The 22,505-nt window shown below is 38.0% G+C and overlaps 1 protein-coding gene and 1 non-coding gene across 2 annotated transcripts in view; both read right to left on the bottom strand.

Moving 5' to 3' along the window:
- Positions 1–966: 966 nt before the first annotated feature.
- Positions 967–22,505, bottom strand: part of DARS1 (aspartyl-tRNA synthetase 1) — a 52,233-nt gene continuing 30,694 nt past the window's right edge. The window contains exons 6-16 of the mRNA XM_056117525.1: positions 20,863–20,943; positions 19,548–19,607; positions 17,360–17,471; positions 15,753–15,887; positions 12,556–12,703; positions 9,350–9,496; positions 7,865–7,907; positions 6,240–6,320; positions 4,143–4,254; positions 3,926–3,997; positions 967–1,644 (exon numbers count right to left, since the gene is read on the bottom strand). Of these exons, the coding sequence (XP_055973500.1) occupies positions 1,553–1,644; positions 3,926–3,997; positions 4,143–4,254; positions 6,240–6,320; positions 7,865–7,907; positions 9,350–9,496; positions 12,556–12,703; positions 15,753–15,887; positions 17,360–17,471; positions 19,548–19,607; positions 20,863–20,943 (1,083 nt within the window). The 3' untranslated portion in view covers positions 967–1,552. The remainder of the gene's footprint in view (positions 1,645–3,925; positions 3,998–4,142; positions 4,255–6,239; positions 6,321–7,864; positions 7,908–9,349; positions 9,497–12,555; positions 12,704–15,752; positions 15,888–17,359; positions 17,472–19,547; positions 19,608–20,862; positions 20,944–22,505) is intronic.
- On the bottom strand, positions 17,546–17,731 carry LOC130027010 (small nucleolar RNA SNORA23). The gene has a single exon (XR_008792958.1). It is a non-coding gene; the product is annotated as a small nucleolar RNA SNORA23 (small nucleolar RNA).

Genomic DNA, 22,505 nt, shown 5'->3' with positions numbered 1-22,505 from the left:
GAAAAACTGGTATGTGCATTAAATATTAAAAAGACTAGAGATCAGTGGGAATGGTATGAAAGAAGCACCCACATTGACTGTTGGTGGGACTACCTCATTCAGGCTCAATGAAGAACAATATAGAGATTTCTCAAATAATTATAGCCAGCCATTCCACTGCTTAGGCTTTTTTTTCCAAGCACAGAAAAGACTGATTTGGGAAGATACACACACATCTACTTAAAATAATGAAGATCTGCAAACAACCCCAATGCTCAGTGACAGATGAACGGCTACAGAAACTGTGGTATACATGAAATATTACCATACTATCGAGGAGATCTTGTCTTTTGCTATGACTTGGATGGAACTACAGGTATCAATTAAGTGAAGTAGGGCAGGAGGGAGAAGGCTAAATGCTGAATGATCTTATTCATATGTGGTCCACAAAACCTAAATTAAGGTAGTAGAACGAGTACCTTGGTGGAGATGTGTTGAAATGATGTATGCATGAAACTACCATTGATAATATTGTAAATTTAAGAAATGATGTTGAAATACATATAGGGCGCACCCAATGATACTCAGGGGTTACTCCTCACTCTGCACTCAGGAGTTACTCCTGGTGGTGCTTGGGACCATATGGGATGCCAGGGATTGAACCCAGGTCAGCTGCATGCAAGGCAAATGCCCTACCCACTGTACTATTGCTTTGGCTCCAGGGAAAATGTTTTTAATCCAATAGTTTAGTTTTTTCCCCCCTTTTGGGTCACACCCAGCAATGCTCAGGAATTACTCCTGGTGGTGCTTGGGGGACCATATGGAATGTCAGGGATCGAACCCAGGTCAGCTGTGTGCAAGGCAAACACCTTACCCGCTGTATTATCGCTCCAGCCCAAGTTTTGTTTTTTATAAGAATGTTCAAATGAAGCTTACTGTACCCTAATTATACCCAGTTTAGATAAAAAAACAAAAGACACCATCAAGTTATGCAAGATGACCATAATTAGGTTCACATTTTTATTTGAAATTCAGGTTTAAAATTCAACAGTTTAATACAATGTTATATTAAATATTTTCTAGCCAGTACTTTCACCTGCTTTACATGATGTCTGGATATGTTTTCAGAATTGATAATTTTTGCCTAACTTGCATGATATGCCAGTTATACACTAACATCTCAGATACTTCCTTAAAACTATTCTTGTAGTAATGTCAGAATTTTAAAAAATAAGCTCAAATATCAAAATTGTAAGACAATAATATTTTAGTCACTTTAATATAGAAAAAAAATCTTGCGCATTTTACTGTTTAAAATTATTAACATTTATTATAGTAAATCAATATGGATTTTTAATGTAGCTATATGAATTTTTCATTAAAATGTCCAACAACTTCTTACTGAGGCATGTCTAAATTTATAAAAATCTTCTTTACATAACCTATACCGAACAAATCCAAAAGTAATTGTGGCACTTTAGAGAAGACATTTATGCCTTTGCATATTTTAAGTTGCTGAAGTATACGTATAGTCTGATATCACAGGTTAGTAGAAAGAATAAAAACCAAGGCTTCAAGGCGTGAGTCGTTTTGGATCACGGGGAAACATTGAGGTTTGACGAACATTATGTAGTCCCAAAAACAGCATGGTTACTCGTTCCAATCCTAGGAAAACCAAAACAATGATTAAGTTTTGTTTGATTTTGGGCCATACCTCACGGTGGCTCAGGGCTTACTCCTGACTCTGGACTTGGGGATCATTCCTGAAGATGCTTGGAGGACCATACTGGGGATCACACCTGTGTCAGCTGTGTGCAAGAAGCAACTTACCTGCTGTACTAGTTCTCTGGCCTCTCAAAAAATTTTCGTTTTAATAGCAGATTTTAAATTATCTCTTATTTTGGTGTTTGGACCACACCAGGAGGTGCTTGTGGGCTACTACTACTGGCTAAGTTTTTGGGGGTTGTCTGCTGAAAACATCAGGTGACACGGATTGAACACGGGCCTCTGGCATGCAAAGCATGAGCTACAGTACTGAGCAATACTCCTGACTCTATAAAATTTTGAATCTTAAAGGAGTATGTTTAACTTAGCAAAACTTTTCCATGGATGGGCTGGAGAGATAGTGCAGTACAGTGGGTAAGGTGCTTGCTCTGCATTGTTTTGATCCTGCCTCTGTCTCTGGTTCTCTGAGCAGAGCCACGGGTGATCCCTGAGCATAAGCCAAGAGTAGGCCATGAGGATGATCACATGTGCCCTCCAAACAAACAAAAAGCCATCCACAGAACCTGGTAATATAATAACATAAATTAACCCCCAAAACCTTACCATATCCCTTTTTCCACTTAAATATTAACCACCCAAAAAATGATGTAGTTTTCAGAACTACTCTGGTATTCTGGTATTCTTTTTCACAATTGTCAGTCACAAGTCTGTACCATTAATTGTACCATTTAATTACATTAAATGCCCAAAAACTATAAGAAAAAAATAGTCCTATGCTTCTCATTAAAACTTAACTACAAATTTAATATAGCATTGTCTGTAATATAAAAAACGTGGTTGAAAAAACAAAAAACCAAAACTAATCCTACATGTGTTATCAACAGAAAGCTGGTAAACAAGACTGCAGTGAACTGCTTTTGCAATGGATTCTGTGTAGGGGTAAAAGAACAAAAAAGCTTAGTATATAAACCCAATTGCTAATTGGTACGTACATAAACCCAATTAGCAAGAGTAGATCCAACGAAAGCAACAAATAAAAACTTCAACAAAGTCATACATTTAGGGGCCAGAGAGATAGTACAGTGGGCAAGGTGCTTGCTGTGCATGTGGCAGACCCATGTCCAGGCACCGTATGACCCCCTAAGTCTGTCAGGAGTGATTCCAGAGCACAGAGCCAGGAAAAACCCCTATACAAGTTTATTTTTTTATTTTTTATTTCTTAGGCTTTTTGGGTCCCACCCAGCGATGCTCAGGGGTTACTCCTGGCTTTGCACTCTGGAATTACTCCTGGCGGTGCTTGGGGGACCATATGGGATGCCGGAAATCGAACACATCGGCCATGTGTGGGGCAAATGCCCTACCTGCTGTACTATCACTCTGGTCCCTTCCCCTATACAAGTTTAAAGACATATGGACACCTGAAAGTTCGGTTATTATCTCAAACATCTTTAGAATAATAATAATAAAAAAACAGTGAAATGTTACATTTCAACAAAAAGCATTTGGTAGCAATGTGAGTTAACTGGAGAGAAAACTTTAATTTAGGCTAACCAATAAACTCAAGGATGCAGAGAAGAAGAATATTCATTCAATTTGTAAGACATTTTGCTTCTTAAAAAGAATGGCTAGAGTTTGAATGGGATAGTTAAAACGACATAAATCATGGTTAACTTTGTTCCATGGAATTCCATTTTTTAAATCCATTGCAACTCACTTTGAGAAATCACTGTAGGGTCAGGATAGCCCAGTCGGCTGAGCACATGCTGTGCACGTAGAAGGCATGGCTTTGGCCCTTGACAGTGCCAGGAGTGATGCCTAGCACAAAACTGAGAGTACCCCTTGAAGCCCCCCACCCTCTGCAAAAAAAAAATCTTTCAAATCCAGTGTGTATTATATTTAGCATTTATGAAATAATTTGTATAAGAAATAATAATAATACATGGGGCTGGAGAGATGCACCTACCAAAAACTAGATGGTCCTGCAAGCCCCACCAGGAATGATCCCTGAATCCAGAGCTGAAGTATGCCCCTGAGTATAGTGAGGTGTGGCGTGTGCACAAGCAAACACACACACACACACACACACACACACACGAAATAATACATAAAATGTACTTTATGGATTCTAGTGGTTAAGAAAAAATAGCTAGAATTTCACTGAATACTTCGCCAAATGAAATCTGTATTGGAAACATTTTCACAACATTGAGGAAATATTTACCAATGCCTCCACCAGCATGAGGAGGGGCCCCAAAACGGAAGGAATCAATGTATGCCTTAATCTTCTCCAAATCTACAAAAAAGAGAGCAAATTTTATCATATAAAGTTATTAATTTATTACTCAAGAGATGAAAATAGATGCACATTCTTTAAAAAGTTTAATATATGTTGAATTCAGAATGCACATAACCCGCTTAAGTATATTTAAGCTGTTTACCAATTCCATGATGTAACGCTCTCTCTGTTAGCAGCTGAGGATCATGTATTCTTTGAGCTCCTGAGAGTATTTCTTCTCCTCTCATGAACATATCGTAAGAGTTGGATTGTTTCTGCAGGGAAAACAAAAGCTTACCACTTTTTAAGTGAGGATCATCCTATTTCCATTACATCTATTTGGGAGTTGGGGTGGGGGTTGGAAGGGTGTCTCTGGCATGAAGAGCAAGTCAGTTTCTTCCTGCAGCTAACGATGCATCTGCTCTAATAAACGTAATTTGTTCCACTGAAAGAGGATTAAACTAGTGAGGGTTGAATAATAATGTCTTCCTTGCCTTTCAGATTCCAGGTCCCCTTCTGCCACACCTTCCAATAACATATCAGAATTATCTTACCTTTTTATTTTGCCATTGGGTCTGTACTCACAAATCACTCCTGGCAGAGCTCAGGGACTGAACCCAGGTCAGCCATTTGCAAGGCAAGCACCCTACTCCTTGTACTCTTTCCAGCCCTTATCTATTTTTTAAGTAGTGCTCTTACTTCTGAACAAATCATTTTATACTTTTGTAATGTCTTCAAATTACAATGAACTTCAAATTACAAATACATTAGCCTGTTTTATAAATCCGTAAAAGGGCTTTTCTATTTCAAGAGAGGTAACTTGAACCTCAACTCACCATGGGTTAAATTATCCTCTATCATGTTTTAACCTGTTTTCCTTATCATTCAACATTCAATAAACTAATGGTTCTCAAAATGTGACTTCTGGACCAGTTTGTTTATTAATTACCATTTGTCAGAAAAGTAAATTTTCAAATCTCAGCCCAGAAGCACCGTAGCACCATAGCACTGTCCTCCCGCTGTTCATCAATTTGCTCAAGCAGGCCCAGTAATGTCTCTATTGTGAGACTTGTTACTGTGTTTGGCATATTAAATATGTCACGGGTAGCTTGCCAGGCTTTACCGTGCAGGCGAGATACTATCGACATCATGCTGGGCTGAGAGGGGCAGAGGAATCGAACCCAGCACGGCCGGGCTGGCCGCAAGCAAGGCAAACACCCCACCGCTGTGCTATCACTCCAGCCCTGCTAGCGCTCCAGTCCAGAAGATAGGTAATTAATGGGATTTAGCAATTTAAGTTTTAAAAAGCCCGCACTTGATTCTACTGAGGTTTGGGAACCACTGTAATGGAAAAACAGCAAAAAGGAAACACTATCTTAACTCCTAGACAAACTGAAATCCAAGTTCAAGATAGATGATTTACTTAAGCCTGTAAATCCAGAGAATTACTTATTTATACTTTGTTTCTTCTTCAGAAATCGTCAAATGAGCCATGAAAATAAATTTTAAGGCAAGGTTTTGGGATTAGTTTCCTAGAATATTCAAATTTCACAATATTACATTTATTTGTTTGGTTTTTAGGGCACACCGGGCAGTATACATGGTGCTGGGGATCGAACCTGGGTCAGTCATGGCAAGACAAAGCATCCTATCCACTGTACTATCACTCCAGCCCCTTTTGTTTTTGGGTCAGACTTGGCAATGTTCAGGGCTTACTACTCCTGGCTCTCCATTCAGGGATCAGTCTTGGCAGAGCACAACATTTGTGGTGTTGGGTGATCAAATCCCGGTTAGTCATGTGCAAGGAAAGTGCTCTACCCACTGTACTATCTCTCTAAGTTCCCACAATATAATATTTTATCTAAATTTACAGAAACTAATAATATACAAATGGAAAAATAAAGAATAAATTACTAATGAAAACCATTACTTTCACTGCACAATTTGACATAGTAACAATACACTTTCCTTCTTCTGCACGGTCTTCCCATTGCTCATCTATTTGCTTGAGCGGGCACCAGTAACATCCCCATTGTGAGACCTGTTGTTACTGTTTTGGGCATGTCAAATATGCCACAGGTAGCTTGCCAGGCTCTGCCGTGCGGGCGGGATACTCTTGGTAGCTTGCCAGGCTCTCCGAGAGGGACAGAGGAATCAAACCCGGGTTGGCCGCATGCAAGACAAACACCCGACCCACTGTGCTATTGCTCCAGCCCTTCCTTCTTCATCAATACAAATTATTTAAAATCAATTTACTTACAGGATTTCTTGGGTCAGGCATAGTATAGAAAGGTCTTACAGCCAATGGATATTTATCAAGGACAAAGAAATCTGTATCATACTATAAAAAGAATAAATACAATTAAAATGTTTCAAAAATTTTAATAAAAGAAGTCTAACATTTTGATAACTGTCTTTTTCTATATATTATCTGTATTCTTCAAAATTTCTGTAACACTCTATGTACACACACAAAGTAGGTTAAGATTTTGGCGATTATCTTTAAGACTTTATATTTAATATTTATTTTATATTTAAGATTTATTCTTGGTGCGGGGCCCACCCTAAAGCAGTATTCATGGGGCTTGGGTTCAACTCCTGGTAACACCAACCAAGCCAGAGGTCCAATGCTTAGCTTACTGATTCAGTGCTGCTCAAACCTAGTAGTGCTGGGGTTGAGCAGGGTCACCCTGGTCCTGGTGCTGGTGTTGTCGAGCCTGACTTTGGTCCCTGTGCATATACGGCATGTGGCCGTGACCATGGAGCCCTAACCTCTTTCAGATATTTTTAGTAACTATTCTGGTTAAATTATCCCAAATTTTGTTGGGCTTTATGGAAACCATTATTTTGTATTTTGGGAAAAAATAATATTTAAAAAATAGTGTCACAAAACCTTATTTCCCAAGTCAAAGGTTTTCATTCAGTTTTTCATTTAGACATCAAAATTTGGTAGATTTCTTCAAATGAAATCTACAACTGAAATAAGTAAAATTAAACATTAAATAATGTTGTTAGAATACTTGCTATATGACCTCTAATGGGAAAGAAATCAATTACATCGTGCCTGTTTGGATATTAAACATTTTTGCTAAAATTATAGAGCAGAATGAATGTCCACATAACTGACAAATGAAACCGGCTCTGCCGAAATGGCGATTTTTAAGTTAAATTCCTACTGTGCAGTTTTGAACTACTAGTTCTCCAGCTTATCAGTTTGGAATACAGCCAGCAGGAGGAGCTCAAGAACTATTTTCATTTCATTACAGAATTCTGTATTTCCGTAAAGACCACCCCAGGTTTTATTTTCTTTAGATAATTAGAAAATGAGACAGTAAAGCAGTTCTCCTTCAGTTACCCTTGAGTCCCATGAGAGAGCAGGAGTATAAGGGAAAGTCCATTTCCAAGGTACTCCATAACACCTAGAGTTCCTTTCTAAATAAATCTATCAGATACAGATAACAGGTAACAACTTTGAGAAATAACCTTCCACAAAACTTACTATACATAGAGTTGATCAAACAAGCTGAACTAAATACTGAGAGCTGATCAAACAATTTGAGCAAATCCTGACTAGATTTTCTGGCCCCTCACACCCTCGCCCCCGGGCCCCAGCCTCCACCTGGCCATACCTGGCTGTGCTCAGGAGACCATATGGGGTATCAGGGATTGAAGGCCCCATATGGTTAATAAACAATACATTAAATAATTTACTATTAAAACCATTTTTATTATTTTCCCAACAAAAAAATACTCTTTGTTTCTATTAGAAACAATTTGTTTCTATAGAACCAGATCATTCTAGGAAAATTTTGAATGTCCTTCTGCAATGTTTTGTAGAATGTTTCAGATGTAAAGAAAACTGGCACTTAAGAGAGTTCTTCCTACCTTTTCCTTTACCAAACGACCCAACAGCTTCTCATTCGGTGTGCTGAAAAAGAGATGTTAAATCATATGTTTGAGGATCTAACAACAGGAGTTCTAAATTAATAAGATACTTCTCCTATTAAAAGTTATCAAAGGTTAAAAAATTTGATAAAATATAGTTGTCTACTCTGCCCTTTTAAGAAAGGGAAGTATTTCTAAAAATCACTATGAATGTATTCGATATAGTCACTTAAGATATATAGGGGGCCACTCAATTATAACACACATGCACAATTATATATTTTTAAGACTATAAAATAGACCCACACACATACACATAGAAGTTTAAACACTGGTTATTTTTGTCATTAAATTGTTCCACCTCAAAATTATTTCTTCTTTTTGCTTTTTTTTAAATCAAAGATTTATAATACAAGACTGAGTATTTCTTGGTGTCTAAAATGTAATCATGAAGCAGGGGAGACAGCTCGAGGGGCTAGTGCATATACGCTGGTTGGGAGAGGTCTCAGGCATCTTCCACAATGTACTCCAGCATCTTCCACAATCACCCCCAAACCAAAGGGGAAAAAAGAAAAATATTTGTGTTTATATACATGAACAAAATCCCTATAGCCAAGTGGCTGCTGCTTTTAAGAACAAAGACTGTATTGTTTTTCTTTTCTGAGATAGTTAAAAAAAAAGCTTTCAGTAAAATATTTTTTCGAACAGCCCTAAAAACCAACAATAATCAGTTATTTTCTTAAATATTTAACTTGAAATTCCTTAATTAGAGTAATTTCTAGTCTTTATTAAACTGTACGATTTACTTTAACTGTAAGTTGTATAATTTCAATTTAGATATCATACTACATATCATGGGCTGGAGCGATAGTACAGCGGTAGGGCGTTTGCCTTGCACGCCGCCAACATGGCCGACCCGAGTTCGATTCCTCCGCCCGTCTCGGAGAGCCCGGCAAGCTACCGAGAGTATCTCGCCCGCACGGCAGAGCCTGGCAAGCTCCCCGTGACGTATTCGATATGCCAGACACAGTAACAAAAAAGTCTCCAATGGAGACATTACTGGGCCAGCTCGAGAAAATGATGAATGGGATGACAGTGACAGTGACTACATATCACAAAAATAACATGAATTTTATAAGTTGAAGAAAGCCTAACAATTTTATGCCCTAATTCTATGGGGGCAGTGATTATACTCCTGTATGCTTTCTGTAAAATTACTAAAAGACAAAAATCACCAGCAAAGTCCTATATATTTTATCAGTACAAATTAGAAGAAAGGGGAGTACAAAAAATGGTAATGACATATATATATAAAAAAAACACACTGTGGTTTACATTAAATATACATTCTATTTCAGGTCATACAAAAAATCAGACTTTTAACAAAATGAAACTTAAATTTTGTCAACATAATTAACTGATATATTCATTCTTTTATACTCTAAGGCCAATTACTAATGTTTTTAAAAAAAATCACAGACAAACCTGAGATCTTCTTCATCTCCCATTTCAATCCCAGCTTCTCTAAGCATAGCCAATGCTTCACAATACTCCAGTCTTAAAGTTGGCTCCAAAAATTTGAATGGCTCACACGGGAACTGTTTATTCACTGTTTGGATTTCAGTTTGAAACCTATTTGTACAATGAGTTAGGTAATAAAAACTTGTGAAATAAATGAGTTCTCCACAAGAGGTCACTATGACAATAACATGAAATCATTCTTCAATTCCTATGTGTACCAGGAAAGAGCTATTAAGAAATTAGTGCTATCAAGAAATCAAGTTTAAGAATGAGACTTAAATCCTTAAAATATTTAATACCATTTCTCGGTCTCATGATGTCTGTCACTGCTGCGGCTTTAAAGAATTAAAGACTTTATAACTTCCAACAATTAACAATTAGGTATGATGAGCTACATCTTGTGAGGCATTTTAAAAAATCTAACCTTTTAAGAACACTATTGTAAGAAAAACGAAATTAATAAATACTTGTCTTTTAATTCTTCCATTTCAAGTTTTTTTAGGAGACTGACAATTTATTTCCCAATGGAATAATCACTATAGGACAGTGCCTACCCTCTAAACAGTAGGCACAAAGCCCGTAACTGTTGCAGTGAAGGATAATCATGTAAAAGTTGCAAAAGCAGGGGCCGGAGCAATAGTACAGCAGGTGAGACTCTTGTCTTGCACACAGGTGACCCGTATTTGATGCCTGGCATCCCATGTGGTCCTGTGAGTACTGCCAGGAGTGATTCCCGACAGCAGAGCTGGGAGTAAGCCCACAGAACTGCTGGGTGTGGCCCAAATGTGTCCACGTACACAAAGACACAGACACACACAAACACAAATGAACTATATTATTTAAAATATATTTATGTAATATGAAAACAGTATAAAACACTGTCACTTTCTCATTGGTCTTAAAAGACTTTAACGAAAGGAATAATGTTTAGTTTTAATCGTATCAGAAGGGTTAGAAGACCCCAACAACAAATTTGTTCGGTTTGGGGCCATAACTAGCCGTTCTCAGGGAGCACTCCTGGTGGAACTTGGGGGACCAAACGGGGTGCCAGATTCCAATCTGGGCTGGCCATGTGCAATGCAAGTGCTCTTCCTGCAGTACTATCTCTTCTGACCCACCAATAAGATATCAAATGGATTTTGTTTGCTTTGGCTATAAACCCGTATTCAATGTCTATCAATAGTTAATACAAAAATGTAATCCAGTATTTAAAGATGTTAGCATATTCTTCTACTAGATAAATACTAATAATAAACATGAGAGGGACACTTCACAAACCAGGTGAATAATTTGGGAATTCAGAATTACTATAGGACCGACAGGATATAGAAAGAAGGGTTTTATGTTCAAGTGTCAGCCTGAAAATCTAGTGATAATGATGTCTGAGTCTCAAATTTTTGTTTTTTTTTTGCTTTTGGGTTGTACTCTGCTGTGCTGGGGTAACATGCTGTTGGACAAGAACCCTGGGTCTCATACCTAGGCAAGTACTCTATCACCAACCCACATCCCTGGTCTCCAAGCCTATCGTTTATAAATAAAAATTTGATTAATCTCAACAGTTTGTGATTACTGTTTGATCTGCTAGTATAAAAACACTAATTTTTTTATATATTAGTATTAGGTAAGTAATTAATACCTAAAATGAATGTTTTTTTTTTTTGGTGGGAGAGAGGGGTGCCGGGCCACATGGCTCTGTGCTTAGGAGATTACTCCTGGCTCTGTGCTTAGGAGATTACTCTGGTGGTGCTTGGGTATACCTTAGAAACAATGCAAGAAGAGCCTTATCTACTGTGCTCTCTCTGCCCTTGAATGTGCTTTCCAAAGAGTTCTCTACATCTAAGTCATCAAACAGTGTAACACAATGCAGAGAATGGCTCCAAAATATTGGTACTTTAGGTAAGGGTTTTGTTGTTTTTGGGCCACACAGGGCCAATACTCAGAGGTTACTCCTGGCTCTGCACTCAGGAATCATTCCTGGAGGTGCTCTGGGGAACTCAGCGGATGCCAGGATTAAACCGGGGTTACTGTGTGCAAGGCAAGCGCTTTATCTGCTAAAGTATCTCTCCAGTCCCCACTATTCTGTATGATACACAATTTATGTCTGTATTCTTGAAATAACTTGTTAAATTTGCAAAGGAATAAATAATATTTTTCTAACTCTTTTTAAGTATATGTCTAAAATACATCAATGATTAATAGTTAAATCCGTGGTCTTCAAATAATAACTTAAAACAGCTTATACTCATTACCTAAAATATAGTTAAGTATGGAGGAAGGGAGGAAAAAAACACCTTTGATTCTACTTACTTTACATTTTTATTTTCCTATTTTCTCCACGTTACACATTAGCACACGTATATTAATTTTGAATGACCCTTTGGAAGAAACTATTTGCTAGGCAAAATTTAAAAAATTATAAAAATTGCTGAACATTAGGAAACGTCTAATAATTTTTGGTAAAGGCTGTTAATTCACTGGGTCCAAGTAAGTTAAAAGTTTCTTCAGAAGTACTAGTCTGCAATCTTTGTGAAATATCTGTGTAACTATATGTTGATACAAGAACTAACACAGGCTTAATTCACATAGCTGCAAGAAAGGTTAGAAACTAATAGGCTTAAGGGTCTTTTTATCTCTAAAGTTAAGTTACAATAATATCCTTATTAAATAAATGAGGAGGGGTTGGAGAGATAGTCGAGTGCGTAGGGTGCTTGCCTCGCACATGGCTGCCCTAGGTTTGACCCCTCACATGGCCAAGAGAGATCCCTGAGTGCAGAGCCAGGAGTAATCTCTGATCATCGCCAGGTGTGATCCAAAATTAAAACAGACAAGCAAATAAAAAAATCAAACAGATGAAGAAACTGAGGCAGAGAGTTAAAGAACGTGCACAAGGCCTATAGATAGGTAAGCAGAGCTGGAACCTGACCAAATGGTGCCCAGTATGGTCTCCTGAGCACCACTTGTGTGATCCTGAGTGCAGAGCTAGGAGTAGGAAGCTCTGAGCACTGTCAGGTGTGACCCAAAACACAGAAACAAAAAAATCCACCACAAAACTTAGTTCACAGCTTGCAATTCAAGAACTGCTTCATTTTTAAAGAACCCCAACTAACTTGAAATTAAGATCACCCAGGAGTATAATATAAACATATGCATATATATGTATATATATTTACCTTTCTTGAAGTCCTTTGAATATCTGTACTAAGGTATCAGTAATTTCTTCTATAACTTCATGGTAATGGTAATTAAAAGCCATTTCAATGTCCAAACCAACAAATTCAGTCAAATGTCTATGGGTATTAGAGTCTTCAGCTCTAAATACTGTGAAGTTAATAAACAAAATTTGATAATATTTAATGGGGTTAAATTTTTTGGATAAATTGGATTTTAAATGCTGGATCCTATACAGTACTACACTCAAATGGTATTAATTTCATTATTATTCTATCGTAGTAAGTCACCTGTTTCAATATTCTCTTGAATGGCAAGATGATTATAAACTTTCATAGTCACGTAGTAAAACCTGTAACAAATGTAAATTAATAAACGAGGCACTCAAGTACCCTGAGGGAATTCAAGATTCTGAAGTGCCTTTTCAGTAATTAAAAATAGATTCAATATAGTGAGTTCTCAATTTTATTAAAACTCGATTCAAGCTAAATGAAATCTGTACAAATGAAGTAACATTATACATATATTCTCACTATTATTTCAATACTGCTCTTATTATCTTCACTGCACTCCCCCCAACTCCAGTCTCTCTGACTAGCTCTGCTCCATTTTTCAAATCAATGCAAGATTAACATTTTTATAACACATCCTTGGCTCAGAAACTTGCAAAGGTTCCCTAATGACTACTATAATACATAAAATGACAAAAAAGTTCAAAAACTTTAATGCTTTCATAATTTAATCCTACCTTATATTTCCCATTTATTTCCCCAATGCTTCTTAATATTACAGCTCTCCCAAAGTCCATGTTTTCTACTCATCTTTTCATCAGCATGCATCTCTACTTATCCACATCTCCTACTTACAAAGTTCATTTCAGTTAGAATTTTCTTTATGGTAACTAGCAAATTCCATCTTCTTTCTCTTTCTGCATACTCTCTATACACTATAGTTAACACCAATCTACAAATAATCATACAGCAATATGATTATTTGTTTTGAAAATCTAAATCGTGTTCTGATAACCGACTGTGACTGCTATATGCATGCATGTCTTATTCTATCAGAGGAAAAGTGACCATGTTTATTTCCTTGTCGCACAAAGCGAAGTCTAAAGTTACATTGGCCAGTAGGTGGAAGTCTATGAGACTACAATCACTCACACCTACTGCTCAGAATTTGTCATTTTTTAAAAATTTTTTTATTTTTAATTTTCTTTGACTTTTTTGGGTCACACCCAAATACTCAGGGGTTACTCCTGGCTTTGCCCTCAGGAATTACTCCTGGCAGGGCTCCAGGGACTATATAGGATGCCGGGGATCAAACCCGGGCTGGCTGTGAGCAAGGCAAACGCCTGACGTGCTGTACTGTTGCTTTGGACCCAGAATTTGCATTTTAAAAAGATCATCAGATGATTTCTGTGCAATTTTCAAATTGACAAATGTTGGTTGAATCTTTCAGGTTCAACGGAACCGGGAATGAGTAACCCCTGCCTCCATTTCCAGCAATGTGGCAGTCACCCCCCACAAGCCACCTCTTGGTCTGATGCCATATAATCTCATCAATGGCCATAATCCAGAGACTTCTTGGAAGAGAGCACAGAACAATATGCCATAGTCCCATGCCTGGCTGTTTCATTCGGGACAACCTGGAGGGGGATGAGTGAGGCCCCCCAACCCCCAAACCGCCCCAAAGAAGCCAGCCTAGACAGTCAAAAATTTCCAGAACTCAACCTCTGTCATGCTAATGACTGCTCTCCACATGCTTGGGTCGAGCCTCACCCATGAGTGCATCTATTCTTGGACATCTTATACACCACTAATATTCCAAGAGTAGCACACTACATTTTATAGGGTTTAAGGTAGAAGGCACCCAATCTTAGGGGAAAAATAGATTTTTATAGATATATATATATACACACACACACACACACACACAAGGCTGAACTTTAACATGTTAGTAATAGAAGGGTTTAATGGCTCCTGGTTGAATATAAGATTCTTCATACACTTTCCTCTAAAGTAACCTTGTTAGGATCATTTTTAGAGGATTATTCATAACAATACAAAATAAATTGTTTTGCTTTGGGGGCTTGGGTTGAGTTTTGGGATGGAAACATCCGAAATATGGTGGTGAAGAGGTATAGTGGTGGTGGGATTGGTGTTCGAAGATTAAATGTAATTAAATATTGTGAACTACTTTATAAAGGGCTGGAGCGATAGCACAGCGGGTATGGCGTTCACCTTACAAGCGGCCAACATGGCCGACCCGAGTTCGATTCCTCTGCCCCTCTCGGAGAGCCCGGCAAGCTACCGAGAGTATTCGATATGCCAGACACAGTAACAACAAAGTCTCCAATGGAGACGTTACTGGGCCCGCTCGAGCAAATCGATGATCAACGGGAGGGCCTTTACCTTTACTTTATAAAAACAAAATTTTAAAAAATCATACTAAAAATATTAGCTGAATCTTCTTATGTACATGGTACCTAGTGCAAGGATATATACGCAGCAAGTAATCAATACATATTTTGTTAATAAATTCAGATACTTAATGCTCTTGCCAGCTTCTCTACTATCAGGTACGTAATTCAACTTCTTCACTTTTGGTCTACAACTGGCAATGGTCAGGGCTTACTCCGGGTTCTATCGCCTGGCAATCACTCCCAGTGAGGTACTTCAGAGACCATATAGGATGCTGGGGATCGATGATAAGTTGGCTGGCTGCATGCAAGGCAAGGGCTCTACCTGATGTACTATCACTCCAGCCCTGTGAGCACATAATTTTTATATTAAGCTACCCAAAATTTGGGCATCAAACTCAGGACCTCCTATGTATGAAAAATGCACTCTACCAACAAGTTATATCCTCAGTCTAACTTGCTAGTTTTTTAAAATTTTTTGGGGCGGTTTGTGTGTGTGTGGGGGGAGAGGGTGGAGGAGGAGCATTTCTTTCAAGATAAAAGGAACTGAATCCAGGGCCTCACACATTTGAGAAGGTTCTTAGTATAAAGCCAGGCTGGTTTTAGTTATTAACTTCATAAAAGAATCTGCCACATGATTATGTGTCTATCTTTTAGACAATGTCTTTCTTGGGAGGTTGGAGGGTGAATCCTAGGTATTGAGATTGAACATAACGCCTTATGAGCTTTATCAGTTACATCCTGATACTTTTGAGAAAATACTTTAAAAAACCTTACCTGGTCCAATGCAGAAAACTTTCTCAAAATCAGCACAAATACACATTTGCTTGTACAGTTGTGGGGACTGAGCCAGGTAAGCGTTATTTTTAAAATATGACACAGTAAATACATTGGCGCCTCCTTCACTGGCAGCTGAAATGAAAACATTATTTAATAATCAGATTTTAGGTTATTAACAAGAACCTCGAATAAATATGAGAATAAATATCTATGAGATATTCCCAAGGGAAAATAAATTTTTTAGCACCCTTTTTAAAGAATGTACAATGCTTATATATATATATATACGTATATATATATATATATATATATATATACGTATATATATATATATATATATATTGAGGGGTATTTTCTAGGAACCAGAGACAATTCACAGGGATACATACATGGGGACCCAGGACTGTGGCCAGTGGTATTGAGGGTGGAGCATGCTGTGCTCAGGATCCAACCTGAATGTGCTCCATACATCTGAATCACATCCCTGACCCCCTAATAGTCCTTCTGTTGGACTCAGAGGTTACTCCTGGCTGGGCACTCAGAAATTTCTGCTGGCGGTGCATGGGGGACCATATGGAATGCTGGGGACTGAACCCTTTTTTAATTTTAAAAGAAAAATTAAATTTTGCTTTTTCCAAGGCAAAAGCTCTACCCACTCCAGCCCCCTAATACTCCTTTTTTGGGCATTAATTTAAAAATCTTGTCAATGGTACTTCGAATTCATAAAAGTTATTTTAAAGATATATTAATACTTTAATACTTTTTCCAATGATTAAAATTATAATTCTCAATTTCTTATTTATAACTAAATGCCATTCATAACATATATTTGCATTATTTCAAAAATGCTAAAAAGTATCAAATAATTAAGGAAAGTTCTCTCTATTTTGTGCTTTTTGGGTCATATCTGGCGATGCACTCAGGAATTACGCCAGGTAGTAATTGGGGGACCATATGGGATGCTGGGTATCAAACCTGGGGTTGGCTGCATATAAGGCGTACAAGCTATAGCTCTACCCATTGTGCTATAGCTCCACTCAAGGCAAGTTCTTGACACCAATTTAGAAAGAAAACTACAAAAAGAATTCCTTGTACAGCTTTTAAACATTAACCGTTCTCAGACTCCTGAAATAAAATGCCGTATTATTGATGTCAGTGACACATAAATATTATGAAGTTGAGTGCTCTTCAAATTAGTTTGTATGTGTGTGTGTGTGGTACCAGGAATTAAGCCCAAGGTTGAACACCTGCTAAGCATGTAATTCCACCACTGAAGTATACATCCATAGCCTTCAAATTAAATAGTCTCGTGGCCAATAAACCTTAACAGAACAATGGAATTAGATTTGCTTGTTTGGTTTTGGGGCCACACCCAGTAATGCTCAGGGGTTCCTCCTGATTCTGCTCTCAGGAATTACTATGCACAATGTTTCGGGGAGCATATGGGATGCAGGGATGGTGACCAAATTTGGTTGGTCGCAAGTCCCCACCCATGATACTATCGCTTAGGCCCCCATAATTACATAATCGAAAAGAATTAGTCTTTACCAATTAGGAGGAAAGAAGATTTATTTTTTAGAACTGAGAAATAATTTAAAGCATACCTGAAATAATTTTTGGAGTCTGGATTTCCACAAAACCCTTGTTAACTAAAGTTTCCCGGAAAAGATGGCAGATTCCAGATTGAAGACGAAAGACTGCTTGACTAGTTGATGTCTATAAAACAATAATAAAACTTAATCAATTTGACATATGAACCGAGATGTAGTATTTTCTTTCTTTCTCTCTTTTAGTGTATGGGAAATTGGAGGCTGGCCAGTGGGAGTCATGTCCCAAGAGACAAACACTTGACCAGTACTATGATCCCAAGTTTACTCTTTGGCTGCCTGATGTTTGTGTGAATAGCGAGATCCGAATGCAGAACACAAACAGACACTGCTACCTGACACAGATGAAAACTATGCACACAATACAGCAGCCATGGCGATGTATTTCTAAGAAAGCCACCTACCTGGAACATTTATATATAAAAAAATTATTATATAAGAGATACATGGTTTAGCTCTATAATAATCTGTTTAAGAATGTTATCCTTGGAGGGGCTGGAGCGATAGCACAGCGGGCAGGGCGTTTGCCTTGCACGCAGCCAACATGGCCGACACAGGTTCGATTCCCAGCATCCCATATGGTCCTCCGAGCACCGCAAGGAGTGATTCCTGAGTGCATGAGCCAGGAGTAATCCCTGAGCATTGCCGGGTGTGACCCAAAAGGAAAAAAAAAAACCAAAAAAAAAAAAAAAAAAAACAAAAAACCAAGAATGTTATCCTTGGGGCTGGAGCAATAGAATAGTGGCAGGGTGTCGGCCTTGCACACAGCTGACCAGGTTCAATCTCCAGCAACCCATATGGTCTCCCGAGCATCACCAGGAGTAGTTCCTGTGTGCAGAGCCAGGTGTAGCACTGAGAATTTCCAGGTGTGACCCACAGAAAAAAAAAAAAAAGCAAAAATGTCATCCTAAAAATGTTTCATATTTATAGAATGACAATTTGCCCTTTACTCCCAACATACCATCTTTTTGCTAATAGCTAAATCTATTGAGTTAAATTAGATAATAGCTTAGATTAGATAAAGTTTTAAACACAAAGCTAATTTAAGGATTTCAAGTTACTTAAGAATTTCAAGTTGTTAATGTCTGCAATGCTTGCGAAGATGTAAAGTTAACACAGGGGTTAAAAACGTTGGCTTTTGGGGGTTGGAGTGATAGCACAACAGGCAGGGCCCCTGCTCTGCACGTGGCAGACCTGGGTTTGATCCCTGGCACCCCATATGGTCTGCTGAGTGCCAACAGGAGTGATTCCCGAATGCAAAGCCGGAGTAAGTCCTAATCATCACTGTTTGACCCCAAAACAAAAACAAAGGGGCTACTAAGGGGCTAACAATGCTACTAAGAGGGGGGGAAAAATAAAGAACACAAAAATATCATGGAGAAGATATTAAGGAGGGAAAAAAAAAAAAAACACCGCTTTTACCATCAACATGAAAGAAGTAAAGTAAAGGCCCTCCCGTTGATCGTCGATTTGCTCGAGCGGGCCCAGTAACGTCTCCATTGGAGACTTTGTTGTTACTGTGTCTGGCATATTGAACACATCACGGGGAGCTTGCCATGCGGGCGAGATACTCTCGGTAGCTTGCCGGGCTCTCCGAGAGGGGCGGAGGAATCGAACTCGGGTTGGCCATGTTGGCTGCGTGCAAGGCAAACGCCCTACCGCTGTGCTATCGCTCCAGCAACATGAAAGAAATGAACTCTAAGTTGCAACCAAATTAGAAAGGAAAGGGAAGCAGATTAATTACCATACAGACCATCAGGATCAATAAACTCTTTATTAATAATTTTGTGCTCAGATCACATTCAAAGGATTGAGGCCCTAGTTAATAAAATTCTAAAACGTCACATATTTCCACAATTTCATAGTGATATGGCTAGTTTTATGTTTACTTGCTGATTAACTTGTCTAAAATAGAAGTCACCTGAAAGCAAGCAAGTCTATTACTGGCTTCATGTTCTTTCTTCATTTTTAAACTAAACTAGGTCATTGTCTTGTGAAGTATTACTTTACTGTTGCCATCTGCAGTTCCTCGTAGGGGAAGGGCCAAACAGAGAAACTGTTTCTTATTTATGAACGTACTTACACATAGGCTGGTGTCAATTAGTTCTATAAGCCTGCGATAGGTTTAAAGTCTCTGCCCACCTTGATTTTGGCACAAGAATATCACTTAATACACGAGACATACCCTAAGATCAATGACTCTGTTATCTAATCTTGTATCCTGGTTAACAGTAGCTCTTCCTTCCTGGAAAAAGAAAATAGATCTTATCAATTATGCAAGAAAACACACAAAAACTTTTGTGTTTACTGGGTGGAGTAGAAATCACTCATCTGAAATTTATTTTTGATAGCTTCTTTTTAACCCCACCACCCCTATCTCGTACCCCTTCCCACAACCCTTTTCTCCTCAGGTTCTATTACTGAAGTACAATAGGCTGTCACAAAAAGCACTTTTAGAAGCTATGTATACTTTTCAATGCAAATAGGTACATTAATATTATACCCCCATATCAGGGACTAACAAAAAAGGAAGCAGGATCAGAAAGGTTGTCAGAGAGATTGGAAAAAAGGAAAATGAGAGTTAACAAGTATCGATACTTTCAATCCCTGTTCCATCCTAATAAGCTTTTCTTCATTTGGGGGACAATCAGCACCTTCACTGAGTCCCAAGTTTTACCTGATAAAGATAAAAAGAACAGACAGAAGCTGACAGAGCTGTGGCTCTCAAAATAGGTTTTAGGCACCAAGAGATCCCCAAGATACTTAATTTCAGAAAGTCAAAAGGTTAAACCTGTACTTCATACAGTATCTTTTCTGGAGCTTTAGAGTTTTTCTGGGTCTTTCCCTAACAAATAACTCACTTTTTCCACTGTTGTCCCCGTGTCCCCCACACCTCACCTCAATCATTAAACTGTACCTCCCCACCCCCTCCCATGTAATCTTCCTCAAAACTGTCTGTCTTAGCAGAGGCTATTTAATATGATGTTTGAAGCCACATGCACAACTCACTCAGTCTTATTTGGTCTCCCCATATTTGCAGGATGCATAGAGATTACTGTTAAACTTTATTTTTTTGTGTTTTCCTATTAAAAATACATTTTCATTCTCATTTTCTCCTAAGTGTACTGAAGAACTTTTCACAGCTTATATGATGTATATTAAGATAACAGAATGCCGAGGCAGACATAAAATCTAGTTTTATCTATCTACCCAGACATCATAAAGGCTTATTAGATATGTGCACAATGTCACACTTTCTATTCTACCTTCTAATACTGCAAATCTCAATAAGCCCTTTGAGAAAAACAAAAGCTGGGATAAGTTATTCTTAACAGTGTAAAGGGATCCTGAGACCAAAAAGGTCTTTGAGACTTATTGATCTAAGAGTAAATTTAAATAAAAATAAAGTTCAAATCAATTCACAGGTCATACAAAGTATTTAATGTTCTGCAAACTAAATACATAAAGGAAGAGTAGTATTTTAAGAGCGTCACTTTCACCTCTTCTCCTTCCACTTCGGGTCTAACAGCATCATCCAGCTGTAGTGGCAGGCGGGGTTCAGCCAAACTAATCACATACATCTAAAACGAGAGATCAAAAACAGCAGGAAGAACAAAACCTGGTATCTTTTGCTGAAACATCAACACCAAAGAACAACCCCCCAAAACTACAGCTGACAAACATGAAACAACATTTGTATACATCTTTAACTAAAATGACTCTGAAGTTAAACAAGATAGTGTAATTTTTAAATCTATAAAATGGGGTAATACTTCCTCTTAACTCCTTGGGTTGATGAGTTGGCATATCACAAATGCTTTGTATACTCTAAGGTACACTGCAAAGTGATAAGTGATTAATATCAAGGGTATAGTCTTAAGGCCTCACTTTCTCATAGATGTTGTTAGACAAATCATTTAATTTCAGAGCATCAAAATTTTACTCTGTAAAAAAGAATTAAATGGAGTAATGTACAGCAAAACAGTTTGCTTATCTGAAGGGGCCATTACTATTTCAAGCATTTGACTATTTCTACCACTAGGACGAAAGTTAGTTCGATTCTGATGTCTTTTTTCTCCCTTTCCCAAATAACCCTTTATTGCTCTCTTTCATCAAACATGTTCTAGTTGGTAGTCAGAGAACATTCCCTTATTTATTCACAGTAATTACATGCTTTAGTGATAAAGCAGTTGGATCTGATAAAGAATGAGTTAGGTTTACTTTGGCTACCCTTAAAACATATTATCCTATTAGTCATTCTGAATGACACTTGGAAAATCTGATAAAGCACTGAAAGGGAAATGGACCTGATTTAACTAATTCAGGAAAGGAAATCATATTCTTCAAGTTGGTAAATCACACTTTGTGTTCAATTCAGAAATAGTTTACGAAAATGTCAAGGATACGCCAGTCTTCCTCTCAGTAAAACAGTTTTTTGCCATTAGCCCCTCTACCCAAATTGTAGCACTTTTCCTTCCTTGATCTCCAACGCAAAGTGGGGGAACTGGAGAACTGGAGAGAAGCCTTTTCTAGTTTGCTTTTTTGGTTTTGGGGCCACGTCTGGCAATGCTCTGGGCTGACTCTTGACTCTCCACTTAGGGATCACTCCCAGCAGTGCTCAGGGCTCCAACCGGGTCAGCCACCTCATGCAAGGTAAGTGCCCTTCTTCTATTTTCTAGCTATTTTGTAAACAGTAGAAATTCATCATCTCCTTCCCTAGTTGGTGAGCACTTCTATCCCCAGAAGTTCACAATCCTTGGCACAAATACACAACTGAGAAACTGCTTAACGAATAAGTCGATGATAATAATGATTCTACTTAGTGTACAATTCCTTATGCTTCGTGAGATTCTTATATAGCTATTTTCCCCCCTTTCCCTTTATCATTTCTGTGATGAATGAGTTTTGCACACCTGATTGCGGTGCTGGATTTTTATTAAAACAAAGTTTTTCTGTAAGCTCTTTCAGCCTTATACTATTCACATTTTTATGCTAGAGAATAAGAATACTTAGTAATACATATGGTACTTGCTCTATTCAATATATTGCTATTTGTGTTAGAATTAAAAAACACATATACTATGCTTAGGTTTGTTTGTCTTTTCTAGGCAACAAACTTCCCAGTGCTCTAGATCTGAAACGA

This window comes from Sorex fumeus, unplaced genomic scaffold (genome assembly GCF_029834395.1).
Source record: "Sorex fumeus unplaced genomic scaffold, SorFum_2.1 ptg000035l, whole genome shotgun sequence".
NCBI classification, from domain to species: Eukaryota; Metazoa; Chordata; class Mammalia; order Eulipotyphla; family Soricidae; genus Sorex; species Sorex fumeus.
This window is presented reverse-complemented; position numbering and strand designations above follow the sequence as displayed.